This window comes from Rhinatrema bivittatum, chromosome 13, assembly GCF_901001135.1.
Source record: "Rhinatrema bivittatum chromosome 13, aRhiBiv1.1, whole genome shotgun sequence".
NCBI lineage: Eukaryota > Metazoa > Chordata > Amphibia > Gymnophiona > Rhinatrematidae > Rhinatrema > Rhinatrema bivittatum.
The window spans coordinates 44,996,466-45,010,028 of NC_042627.1; the positions used below are offsets into that span (position 1 = coordinate 44,996,466).

Here is a 13,563-nt window from a genome sequence, read left to right on the forward strand (position 1 = left end):
TAACCACCCCTATTACTAGCAATGGTAACATGGAGTAGACTTAGTTTTTGGGTACTTGCCAGGTTCTTATGACCTGGATTGGCCACTGTTGGAAACAGGATGCTGGGCTTGATGGACCCTTGGTCTGACCCAGTATGACATGTTCTTATGTCTATTGTATTTATTTATTTATTTATTTAAAGTTTTTGTATACCGACATTCGTTAAGCAAACATCACATTTGTTTCCATACAACGTGAAAATAGCCAACAGGGCTTTACGGTGTAACTGATAATAGAACTAGGGGAGGGGATAAGGGGGGAGAGGGGAGGGTAACCAGGGTCTTTTGCTGTACATTCAGTAAACGCGATATACAATTAAGTACATATGTACAAGTTATATACAATAAGAATACAAAGGGGGGAGGGGGGGCATTAAATACAAGAGCTAAGGGTGGTGGACCTGGAGGGTGAGGGGAAGGGGCTGGGAAAGGAGGGTGAGAGTGTAAAGGAGGACAGAGGGGGGCAAGGGGGCGCCCTTATGTTCTTACTAGTCACCCCGTTCTGGGACCAGAGAGGACTCCTTTCCAACCCTAATCTGAAGGATCTGCACCATGGGATGGGAAGAGAAGTAAAAGCTAGTCAGGGACCCTGCCTGGAAGAACTTACAAATAACTTTATGTCTTCCTCCATACCCGACTTGTACCTTAAGGAGGAGTTACACATAATTTCAAATCATTCAAACTGGGAATACTCTGTTAATACAGAAATAAACTTGCTTCAGGCAACTAATGTGCCATTCATTCAAAAAGTTGTCTGCCCGTGTCAGCTTAGCAATGTTTGCCCAGTTTGATTGAATGGCACATTAGTTGCCCGAAGCAAGTTTATTTCCGTATTAGCAATGTATGCCTGGTTTGAATGATTTGAAATGATGCTTGCTTAATCTACATCTACCATGTTAACAATTGCCTAGGACAAATCTCTGCTTATGTATCACTAATATATTGTTTTGTTGATTATATTTATCACTCTCCAATTGTTATAGTTTAAAATCTGTCCTGTCTTCCAGCTCCCATGTTTTTTCGCTCCCTGTTTAATGTAACTTTTACCTTCTACCTAGATGTTGTTTGGTTTCCCCCTGTTCCATTGTAAACCGGTACGATAAGACCTGGTCTTGAGTATCGGTATAGTAAAAGAAGATAAATAAAAAAAATAAATAAATAAATACAAGAGGTAGATCTTTAAAAAGTACGCACGCGCGTACTTTTGTTCATGCATCCGGCGCGATCTTATAAAATCCAGGGTCAGCTCGCGCAAGGCTGCGCAAAATCGGCAACCTGCGCGCGCCGAGCCGTGCAGCCTGCCTCCCTTCCCTCCGAGGCCGCTCCGAAATCGGAGCGGCCTCGGAGGGAACTTTCCTTCCACGTCCCCCACCTTCCCCTCCCTTCCCCTACCTAACCCACCCCCCAGCCCTACCTAAATCCCCTCCCCCCCACCTTTGTTGGGCAAGTTACGCCTGCTTGACCCACCCCGGACCGCCCCCTGTCCCCTAGCCATGCCCCCTCCCGCCCCTTTTACGAAGCCCCGGGACTTACACGCGTCCCAGGGCTTTGCGCGCTGGTGGCCTATGCAAAATAGGTGCGCCAGCGCGGGAGGATTTACGCACGCAGGGCTTTTAAAATCTAGCCCCAAGTGTCTAGAGCATGTTTTTAAAGGGGCCATGCTGGCCAAAAATCACCCCAATGTGATAGGCTACCAGGAACCCCCTTCTAGACCACCAGCTAAGACCAAAGGGTATAGGCTAGGGTGGATAGCAGATCCGGGGGGGGGGGGGGGGCAAGCTTTTATGGGGGGGATGGTTATCGAAAGGAGGATTGATTTTTGCAGAAAGGGGAAGGGTTTGAGAAGGGGTGGGGCATTGCTGCATAATGATCAATTCTATTTTATTTTTCACTTTTTTCCCTACAAGGCCGCCTCTGCAGGTGGTGGGATGTGGGCAAGGTCTTTGATATATTGTGGGGGTGTTATTTTAGACATGTGAATTCCTTTAAATTTCAGCGTCCTGTTACCTCCAAGAAAAGTTAGCTGCAACTCCTGAGCTGCAGCTAACTTTTCAGAAAATAACATGACTTGTGCTAATTTAGGAAGAGGCATTTTATTTGTATGAAATTAGGTATGAATGAGCTGCTTTGCTTGCATTTGCAAAAGCTATGCATGCCGGACTGCTAATTTAAATATGGCCAGTTTTTAGGGAAAATATTGCATTATATTGCTGCAATAATCGAATATCATGTGATAAACAGTGTTTTTTATTCAATAAACACTGTTTTGTTTGTGTGTTTAAATACTTATTGCGGCTTATTAAATATACCCCTCTGAAGAAAGTAAATTACCTACAGTATCTGAATGTAATCCATTTTAAGATGCCTGAAAGATGGAATATAAACCAATTAAATTGCATTACATGACTTCAAAACCAACAATGTAAAAGCCAGTCATTAATACTGAGTCTGTAGGCTAGACTGGCTGGATAGATATACAACTTGTTCTCTTGTGCTCCTGCATGGCCCCATGAATGCAGCTAGTCTGGCAGTTCAGGCTTTGGCCCACCAGTAGGATGGTTTCACTCCTAGCACCTGCATCCCAACATTAGGCACCACTACTACTGTGGCTAATTCATTGACTGACTGGTGAAGTCGCAACTGGCCCTTTTGCCAGTCTTCTCTCTGCTACAGTTGGAGGGAGGGAGGGTGAATTTTTGTCAGCATCCACAGCGAGAGGGGTGAGGCAAGTGATGATAACTCAGGATTCAGGAGTTCAAGGCCTGCACATGCTGCTTACATAATGTGTACAGAGCACCTGCAGCAGATACATGCATACCCTACGTTCTCAGCTGCCTTCTACTAATTGGAGCTAACATACAGGCCGATACAGTTCAGTGCGCTCCGACGGAGCGCACTGTTAGCCTGCTATTGGACGCGCGTTTTCCCTTACCCCTTATTCAGTAAGGGGAGGAAAACGCGCGTCCAACCCGCGGCACCTAATAGTGCCCTCAACGTGCAAATGCATGTTGATGGCCCTATTAGGTATGCGTGCGAGATACAGAAAGTAAAATGTGCAGCCAAGCCACACATTTTACTTTCAGAAATTAGTGCCGACCCAAAGGTCGGTGCTAATTTCTTCCGGCACCGGGACAGTGCACAGAAAAGCGATATTAAGTTGGAGTCCAGAAGAGTAAAAAAAGTTATAAAAAAAAAAAATTTGAATTCAGCCCACGGCTGTCGGGCCGAAAACCGGACGCTCAATTTTGCTGGTGTCCGGTTTCCGAGCCTGTGGCTGTCAGCGGGCTCAAGAACCGACGCCGGCAAAATTGAGCGTCGGCTGTCAAACCCGCTGACAGCCGCCACTCCTGTCAAAAAGGAGCGCTAGGGACGCGCTAGTGTCCCTAGCGCCTCCTTTTCCCCGTTTCTACTGCGCCACCTAATTTGAATACTGCATCGCGCGCACCGGCGAGGGGCAGGTGCGCGCGCCGGGAGAGTGGGCGTTTGTCCGCTCTCCTGCGGACTTTACTGAATCGGCCTGATAGTAAAATGACAGCAGATAAAGACCAGCAAGGTGATTAGGGTTGTAATTGCTGCTTTCTGCAGGTTACTCCAGTTCCTTCTTAGGAGCACAATACAGTCATTTTGCTGCTGTTTTGGGTTGAACTGCCGCTCTCTGCAGGATACTTCAGTTCTTCAATTCTGTCTTCTTACCATTAAGAAATTCTCCTTATTTATCCCATGCCTTTTAAAATTGCATTACCTCCTTTGGGAGGGCATTCTGAGCATCTGTCAGTATTTACATGCTAGGCTGAATACATGGTATGCTGTGTCTGGAGAGCTATTTAAATTATATTTAATTGAATATTGTATAAGAAAGGACTGTTGGTCAAGAAAATCTTCAAGGATTTCCATAGGCATTTGGCATTCCTTTTTATATTTTAATTGTCTCATAAATTCTTGAAGACAAGTCCTGAATCAACTGCCTATCATTTCCTTGTATTAAATTAATTTCACTGCAGCTTCATCCGCTCACATGTATAATCACAAAATCATATATACACAAACTGAGAACCATTAATTCAGCACTTTTAGTACCTTTGATCTACTGCAGTAGACTCATGTGTCTTTTGTTGGGTTTCGTTTTTAAATTGCTTAGATCTTCATAAACAATGAATGGCAAACCTCTGAGAGTGGGAAGGTATTCCCAGTCTTCAATCCTGCAACTGGAGAGCAGATTTGTGAAGTCCAAGAAGCAGATAAGGTAATGTGTTTCTAGAAAGGAGCTGGAAGCTTGCCCAATGCTCCATGGTACAGGGCTGGGAGGGTGAAATATATTCACCTTTGTGGCTTTTGCAAGCTCAGTTCTCAGAACTGGGGGATGGGGCAGTCACTCCCAGTGCCGTACAGTATACCATGTCAGGAGTGAGTCATGGTTAGCAGGGCATTTGATAATGCAGAAGGTGGATAATGGACCCAGGCTGTGGGGTTGTCGGGGCAATTCACAGACAAACCCCAAATCTTGGAGTGACAGAACAAAGACAGACACAGTAGAAAAAGAATAATCCTAAATCATTTTGGCACCAACAGAAGAATAGAAATCCCTACCTCCAAATATTATAACTTGGTATACATCGATGTGATAGGACATTTAATTGCAGGTGACAAGCACCCAGGTTTTCAGGGCACTCAGCATGGTTTCTTTCACAGGCTGATACGGACAAAGCAGTGAGAGCGGCACGCCTGGCTTTCTCTCTAGGCTCTGTGTGGAGAAGAATGGATGCTTCTGAAAGGGGACGCCTCTTGGATAAACTGGCTGATCTGGTGGAACGAGATAGAGCAATTCTTGCTGTAAGTAGTGATTTACATGGAGCTTGGATCCCCGGGGATTTCGTGACGCTTTTGAACTTGCAGGGTAAGATACTCTAGCATGGCCTGACTCTGTACTGGATTTGCAGACTAGGCTCTTTCTTGGTAAATGTTGCCCATAAACTGCATCAGTGGACCAACGACACAAGATTAAAGTGAGGTGTGGAGGAGTGGGGGGTGGGGGGAAGGAAGGAGGAGGTTGGGGAGCTGAAGGAGGGTGGCAATCAATATGGAAGAAATAAAAGGGGGCCCATTCACAAAGTTTGCCCAGGAACCTTTTGGTAATTAAAGCAGCTCTACGGGCTACAGCTATATTGCAGAGCGCCCACTATTTGGTGCTGATTTCACTGGACCATTGTATACTGAGGGAAACAGTTCAGTGGAAAAGCTATGTGTTGCGGGCATTTACACGCTTAAAACTGGGTTTTACATCTGTGAAGGCACTTGACCTGTGTAAATGTGCTCTTGAAAATTTCTACAATATATGCCATTGAAGTGTCAATAGGTTTTACCTGTGCTAAGTGCACTTAACATCGGTAAATGGCTTTTGAAAATTGCTATGATAGTATGTATACTTACATGTGTAACACTTTTGAAAATTCACCTGTACATGTTTACCTATGCAGTCTCCAGAGCAATTCATTTAATACTTGTCTTAGGCCAGATCATAGAAAAGTTCTTAATTGGCTTAAGGAAGTTGATAGTGAGATGGCTTATAACGACTGTATTCTGTCATGAAAAAACCTTTAAAAGAGCAGATATAGATTTAAAAAATTGTGGAAAATCCGTAGCACTGAGATCTGAAAAACATTCTTCACTGAAAAGGGCATCACTTGGAAATTCTGCAGAGTTAGGTGTCTGGTGGGGAGGGATCAGGGAAAGAATGGTGCATATAATAAAATCCTGTTAAATGAAAATATTGGGGAAGTCATCCTTTCATTCAAAGAGATTCTCACAATCCTTAGAGAAATAGAGGCTGCAGTTACCTCCAGACCACTGACCTCATATTTATGATGATGTTGGTAAACTACAGCCACTTAACCTAATAAATGGATAAAGACTTAAACAGCTCTCAGGAGCAAAACGTCCTTTCAGCAGAGTCTCAAAGCAATCCTCAACAGGCTGAATTGACAAAAAAGATAGAGATACCATCAGAAATTAGTGGAAGGATTTTGGGTGAGATGGTGCAAGGAACATTTGATTTGAGATCTGACTCCTGAGATAAAGGGATAGCCAACTCTCGTTCCCAAGGTGGGAGATTTAGTGCTCATCATTGAAGCTAAATGCCAAGACAAACATTGAAAATGGGGAAAAATGGAACAGCTGTATTATAGATGGGACCATAATGTCCCATCCTCTTCTTTAGGTTGCCTTCTTGGATTGGGTTAAAATGGCCTATTTCATTAATATTTCCTCTGGAGAATGTTAATTAGGATGAACCCCTAAAGGAGTTCCTCAGAGGCATGGGGGAGGATGTTGAATCTGTAAATGTATAGTGCCAAAATTGTTCATTGTATCTTTCAAACATTGAAAATGGGGAAAAATGGAACAGCTGTATTATAGATGGGACCTTTTTTTCCCAGCTTTCACTGTAGTTTCTGCTGAGTTAGCAGAAACTACAGTGAAAGCTGGGAAAAAAGGAGTAGAAACCAGGAAGTTCCTGGGTTGTCTTTCTCTGTTCATTGTATTCAAGTTGAGTTCTGGAGCAAAGTAAAGTTATTTTAATAGAACTGATTGGACCTGCCAAGTTCCATATGATGGTAGAGAATCAAAGAGGAAGGCAACAAGAACTGACTTGGATAAGAAGTGATATCCTTCAAGTTATCAAGCTCCTGCTGTTGGGATATATTCTTAGCTGTGTAGAACAGAACAACCAGGTAAACTGGATTGACCAATTAATCTTTACATGCCATCTGCTATGCTACTACGTATCTAGCAAACAAGGTAAACAAATGTATTTCAATAGATTTTTGCAAGATACTTTGGACTTTGCAGGAAGACATTCTAATTTTGGCTTTGCCACACAACCCTCATCTACTCATCTTTGCATGTGATACTGATGCCACAGGGGGAAACAAACACATTCGTAAAAGTTTATTCTAATCATTGTCTGATTTTCTTTGTTTGATATTCCTTTATGTACAATAAACACTCAATACAATGTATGCACTTAGCTCATTAATATCAATACTTACTTAACAATAGCATGTGTCAAAAGTCATTAACGATACTGAAAATCTCATTAGGCTCTGTTAGACTATATTTCCTTAAATGAACTTGGGTACTCTTTAAATAGCTATTGTTAATAGGTATACTTACTTTCCAAGAAGGAACCCTTTTTTCAAGTTATGAGCTTCTCCAGAGGAGAGTTTGCTTGTCTGGTGCTTATAAACTGGCTTCCCCGTACAGATATCCCTGCCATCAGCAGGGACCTTGGAAGCTGCATTGCATTTATATGCTCCTTGGTTATATAGGTTAGAACCAACTTGTGAAAACTCTGAATCCTGCCTCTGCCCCTCAAACTGTGCTCTCTCTCTCTCTCTTTCCTTCCTCCCTCCTTTCCTTGTTATCACTAATGTACAGGATAGACCTGTTTAGCCTGACTTCAGCTTAGACTAGGTGAACATTTTCATACCTTAACTTTTCCTTCTCCCACTTAGCTAACACATCCAATCATAGTAGCATAGTAAATGACAGCAGATTAAGACCAGTTGTCCCTTCCAGTCTGCCCAGTTGTCTTCCACTCTGATTTCTGACTGTTTTGGGTAGATGACCATATAAATTCCCTTACCTAACCCAGTACAGGTTCCTCTCATTTCTTTTAATCAGCCTCTCAACCCTAGATACCTGCATGCTCCCTCCTGCTCCTCCCTACCTTCTCCATCCCCCCTTCCCATTCATACCACTATTGGAATGTAATCTATGATTCACATTTATGTTCAGACAACATCTTTTGCTCTGACCTGCTCTTTTTTGTTTTGACCTTGCGGAAGAGTGTTAGCTCTCGAAAGCTAGTCAAGAAATGTATTAAATTACTCCAATAAAATGGTATCATCTTATATATTTTTTGTTAACCTTTATTTCTCCACATTCAAGTGAACTTGCATGGCAGACACACTACTTTATCTTAACAGAATGCAGTGTTGAATTTGGCAGACAAAAGCAGTTTAAAATCCAAAAGGATTTCAAGGGCTTTGAGGGGATGGGGGATTATCAAGAGAAATGTGTGAAAGATGTTTCAGATTAACTGAGATCACTTCAGAGAGTTGGTTTTGGTGATCTTCCAAACCAAAGTAAGTAAAAGACTGATAAAAGAATAAGAAAGAAAGATGTTGTTCCTTCTCTTATATAATTACAGCAATTAAGAATAGGAGAGACGCAGGCAAGATTCACTTATGGAAACGGATTGCATAAAGATTTTTACCAAGTGGATGGTTCAGTATTAATTGCAAGGGATCTATTCTTGAAAAGGTTTCTTCCATCCTGTGTCTGTGGGAAAACTCTTGTTGACTTGAGTTTTTCACTGTATTCGCTTGCCATGCAGACCCTTGAATCGCTGGACAGTGGGAAGCCTTTTCTGCAAGCTTTCTATGTGGATCTTCAAGGAGCCATAAAGACCCTGAAATACTATGCAGGCTGGGCAGACAAGATTCATGGTATCACCATACCTGCAGGTCAGTGGAGTTCTGTGGAGTGTGAAGTTCCTAGTCGGTATACTTTGACTTTTGTCTTCATGTTAATACTTCAAAATGTTGGTATTTTTATTTCCTGTTTGTGGTGATACTTACTGCAAGTTTCCCTAGTGAGTGGCAAGCATTCTGCATGCTTATACCCTGGCCCTCTCCCGTCAGTGTTTCCCTGTGCAACTAGCACTGGAGAGAGATTTTGTATAGTTTGGGGTACTGTGCAGCAAAATGAAAACTAGCATTTAAAGAGGCACTACCAAAGTGCAAGATAGCTTTAACTATGGTGACATCACAGCCTGCTCTAATTTCATAGCAACATGGAAGGACGTCTCTCTCCTCCTCATGCTATGAAGGCAATTAGTCTTTTGCATTACTATTTTGTAATACATCCTGGCCATGCACACATGACATGCATTGCTGCTTGCTTTTAAAATCTAGGTTATAGTCCTGAATACAATACAGAATGGCTTTACCTAAGTATCAACATAAAAGTGCATATTGATTATCAATGTGGAAAAAGCATTAAAGAGATTTTTGGAGTGTAAAACAATGGAATATTTAACATTTTCTAAAATATAAATCTCATTATCAATATAGCATTGGCCTTGGCTACCTTATGAGTCTAATCTTGCACAGGTTTGAGATATTTAACAGTTTCTATTAACCTTTTTGATGAAAACTTTTGAGCCAGAGAGCAAAAAGTATGATTCAGCAGTAAAACTGTTCAAAGTGAAGCAATGCTCAGCTACAGCTCATCAGGAACTGACCTGAGTCACTCCTAGTGCTTCGGGGATGATATATGTGAGGAAGCACCACAATTCTGAACAAAAGGCATCAACTTTTCACTGGGTTTTGTTTTTTTTTTTGTGCTAAGGGATGCTCAAATTGCTTTTAAAAAAAATATAACACCTGTGTGCTATACAGGTGAGCGATCAGCTGGGACTCACATAACTTTCTGAAACAGTGCCATATCAAGTATAGGTATAGTATTTTTAGATATCTCAGCAGCATTTGATACGGTCGATCACCAAATTCTCATCTCAGGCCTACAAGCAATAGGCATCACTGGAACAGTATTAAGTTGGTTTTCATCTTTTCTTACAGATCGTCCTAAACAAGTTAATATTAACCATCAATCCTCTACCCCCTACACAATTCCATCCGGCGTTCCCCAAGGATCTTCATTATCTCCCATACTATTCAATATATATCTTCTTCCGCTTTGTCATATCTTATCTTCACTCAACCTACAATTCAAATTTATGCAGACGACATTCAATTTCTGGTCCCCTACAAAACTTCCTGGTCCGATACTCTATCTTTAGTTTCACTCTACCTTTCCACCATTAACTCTTGGCTATCTCATAATCGTTTAAAATTAAATCCATCAAAAACTGAATTATTTATTTATTTATTTATTTATAATTTTTATAGACCGAAGTTCTTGTAGGAACTACAAATCAATCCGGTTTACATACAACTTTTAAATGCCCAAAGAGTAGGGGGCTTTACATAGAACAATTGAACAATAAAACAGGTACAATGAAACAATAGAACAGGTAACAATAGAACAATAACAATAATGATGGAACCAATAGAATAGATAACCAATTAAACATAGTAATATAGTAATTAAATATTATATAGAAAATAAATAAAGAGGGATAGAGTAAATGAAAAGTGAATACGGTAAATACAAAAGATGAAAGAGCTCAAAAATTTATTAGTCCATTTAACATCCATTACAGATTCCTCTATAGGCCCACCATCTCATTTCACTTTCAATGGCTCAACCATCCCAATTAACTGCCATGCCATAAATCTAGGTGTAACCATAAATACAGACTTATCTATGAAACAACAAATCTCCTCCCTAACAAAGAAATCATTCTACAAATTACAGCTTCTGAAACGTCTTCGTCCTCTTCTTTTCTATCGTGATTTCAGGACTGTTCTACAATCTCTTATATTTTCTGGTCTAGACTATTGTAATGCTCTTTATCTAGGTCTATCTGATTCATCAATTCACCCGCTACAATTAGTTCAAAATAGTGCAGCTCGCTTATTATCCGGTACCTCCATTCGCAATCACATTACACCTATTTTACATTCCCTTCACTGGTTACCCATAAAATACAGGATAAAATACAAAGTAATCTCAATCATCCATAGTTTAATCTACAACTCTACATCCACTTGGCTTTGCACCTTACTCCGCATTTACAAACCCACCCGACACTTAAGATCACTTACTCAAAATCTCTTAGACATTCCATCACCACGACAGGCTAGATTAGATATCACCAGGAAAAGAGCTTTTTCAGTAGCAGGACCATCTCTCTGGAACTCCTTACCCAACCCACTCCGTTTAATATCAAATCCTCATCATTTCAAAAAGGCTTTAAAAACATTCTTTTTTCAACAAGCATTTAACACTCCCACTAAGCATCTCCCCGATCAAAAATGAAACTCCATCCCCTAAATTTCTCTCATCAGATACATATTACCTTAACGTCTCTCCTCTATCATCCCATCCGTGTTCTTTCTAGGACATTACAATTCGATAAGTTGCTACCCCCCCCCCCCCCCCCCCTCCATCCCTTTTACCCTCCCTACTCTTTACCCATGGCATGTTACCATTATTATTATTTTGTTATTTAATAATTTGTTTTAGCTAACATTTATCTAGCTATTTAGTTAAATTTATGTATTTTAAGTTTATTTTAGTTATATTTTATTTTTACTTTATTTTAACATGTTGTAAACCGTTTTGATAAAATTTTATTTTAAAAGCGGTATATAAATACTTTAAATAAATAAATAAATAAATAAATAAATAGATTGTGCTGTCAAGCAGGTAACACATTACTCACAGCTAATATCATATTCTAATGATCACTTACCTATTTCTCTTTGTAATTTGGTGGGCTGACCTGTAATTGGGGAGAAGCCTTTAACCAGCTGCTTAGTGTCCCTGTGTGTATATGGTGATTGCTTTCCCAGGAATTTATTTATTTATTATGCCTTTTCATTGGCAGATCAAGGCGAGTTATATTCCGAAACAGAAGGTATTTCCCTATTCCCAAGGGCTTACAAACCAAGGGCCTTGTTTACTAAGCATTTATTCCATAGACACAGAATGGGAGAAAAACTTTAGTAAATCATATCCTAAGTCAACAGAGGGAGAAGTGACTTATAAGGAGCATTAATGGGATTCAAACACAGTCTTTGCTGATTTGCAGCCCTGCTGCTCTAACCACTAGGCTACTCCTCTGTTCCTAAAGAAGGTTCTACCATGGAATGAACATGTTGGCTGAACTAATGAGTGCTTAGTTTTTGTTGCATGTCCTGTGCTTTTTGAAGCCAAGGTATAGGTGAGCTATACCATTATTTTTTTTTTAAATTTATTCTTTATTAAATTTTTCAAATTATAATAACAAATCCTTCTTTGTCATACAGAAATTTAAGTGCTTTTACAATGAAATACAAAGGAAAACACAATTTCCATTAAAGGTAACATTTTAACTCTTAGTTTTGCACTATCACATTATAGAGGAAAATATTTTGGGGGGCGTGCAGTAATCAGAGGAGTAATCTATATGGAAACTCTAATTCAAACAATAGCCAACCAAGAGTAGACATTCATAATTACTAACCCTCCATAGATGTTTCGACTGTCATTGGACATTTAGAACTCAGGAATTCTCTCAACTGTGGTATATCAAAGAAAATGTAAGTAGACCCACGCCAGCCTATAACACACTTACACGGGTATTTCACAATGAAACTCGCTCCCAAAGATAATACATTGGGTTTCATTTGAAGAAATGCTTTACGCCTCACCTGGGTGGCTTTGGCAAGGTCAGGAAATATCCTTACCAAGTCCCCACAGAAAGGTACCCGTAAGTTTTTATAGTAATTACGCATAATCAAGTTTATATCTTCTTCTGAAATGAAAGTCACTAAAAGAGTCTCTCTTCTGGCGACCTCTATTTCTGATGCCTCTAAATACTGCGTCAGATTGTCCATATTATCCAAAACACTTATTCTGGGTGTACTTTGCCTCTGAGAAAGATGTAATATCTTTTTTATCACAGGAATTTTCTCCTGGGGGATTTTTAAAAATTCTCCCAGGTATTTCTTAATTGTTACTAGGCATTGTTCATCCTTTATCACAGGAAAATTTAATAAACGAAGGTTCAAATGTCTGAGAGAGTTTTCAAGAAACTCCATTTTACGTAATGTAGCAAGCCTTTCCCTAGAGAATGCTGCTGAAACTTCTTTTAAATCTTTAACCTCCGACTCAATCCTTTGGATAGTGGATCCTTGTTCCTGTAATATTTGCTGGTGGTCGTGGGCTACAATGTCCAGTTTGGCAGAAACTCCTTGTAATTTATGAGATTGCTCCTGTATCTTAATGTCCATTCCAGCCATAAGCTCCCACAGGGAGTCTAAAGTCACAATCGCAGGTTTTTCAATCCGATAAGCGTTCTGACTCACCCCATTAGCTCTAGAAGTCGAATCCACTCTCTCAATTATATCCACCATTCTTCCACCTTCTCCAACTGCTCCGTTCAGCTTTATGGGGGTTGATGTCGTCGCTGCCCCAGAACCAACTCCTTCGGCTCCCACCGACTGGTCTCCTCCAACCGAGTTTCCTCGGGGTTCACCAGTAGCTTCAGGAGGTTCTGGGGAGGAAGCTTGCTGCGCGTGTTTCGGGTTCGGCAGGCTTAAAGATATCTCTCCCGGTGAAATGGGCTCTCCTCTAGCCCCTCCACCCGCGGGAGCCGCCGCCTGCGCCACGGATGTCGCATACTCCCGGATTAGCCTCTGGTCAGAAGGTAGGGAGGGTTCGGATGGGTATACCCTCACCTTACCTTTTCTTTTGTGGGGCATTTTCAAAGCAAAAGCGGCAATAATAACCAAGTAATTCAGAAATGATCGGAGCGTCCGGGAGCTGCTGCCTCTTAGTCGGCCATCTTGGTTACGC

At 40.9% G+C, this 13,563-nt stretch overlaps 1 protein-coding gene across 1 annotated transcript in view; it reads left to right on the top strand.

Annotated features, from left to right (window-relative positions):
- The window catches only part of ALDH1A2 (aldehyde dehydrogenase 1 family member A2), a 177,241-nt gene that overhangs the window by 60,588 nt on the left and 103,090 nt on the right, over positions 1-13,563 (top strand). Inside the window, exons 3-5 of the mRNA XM_029574784.1 lie at positions 4,178-4,282; positions 4,729-4,869; positions 8,432-8,561. Coding sequence (XP_029430644.1) covers positions 4,178-4,282; positions 4,729-4,869; positions 8,432-8,561 — 376 coding nt within the window. The remainder of the gene's footprint in view (positions 1-4,177; positions 4,283-4,728; positions 4,870-8,431; positions 8,562-13,563) is intronic.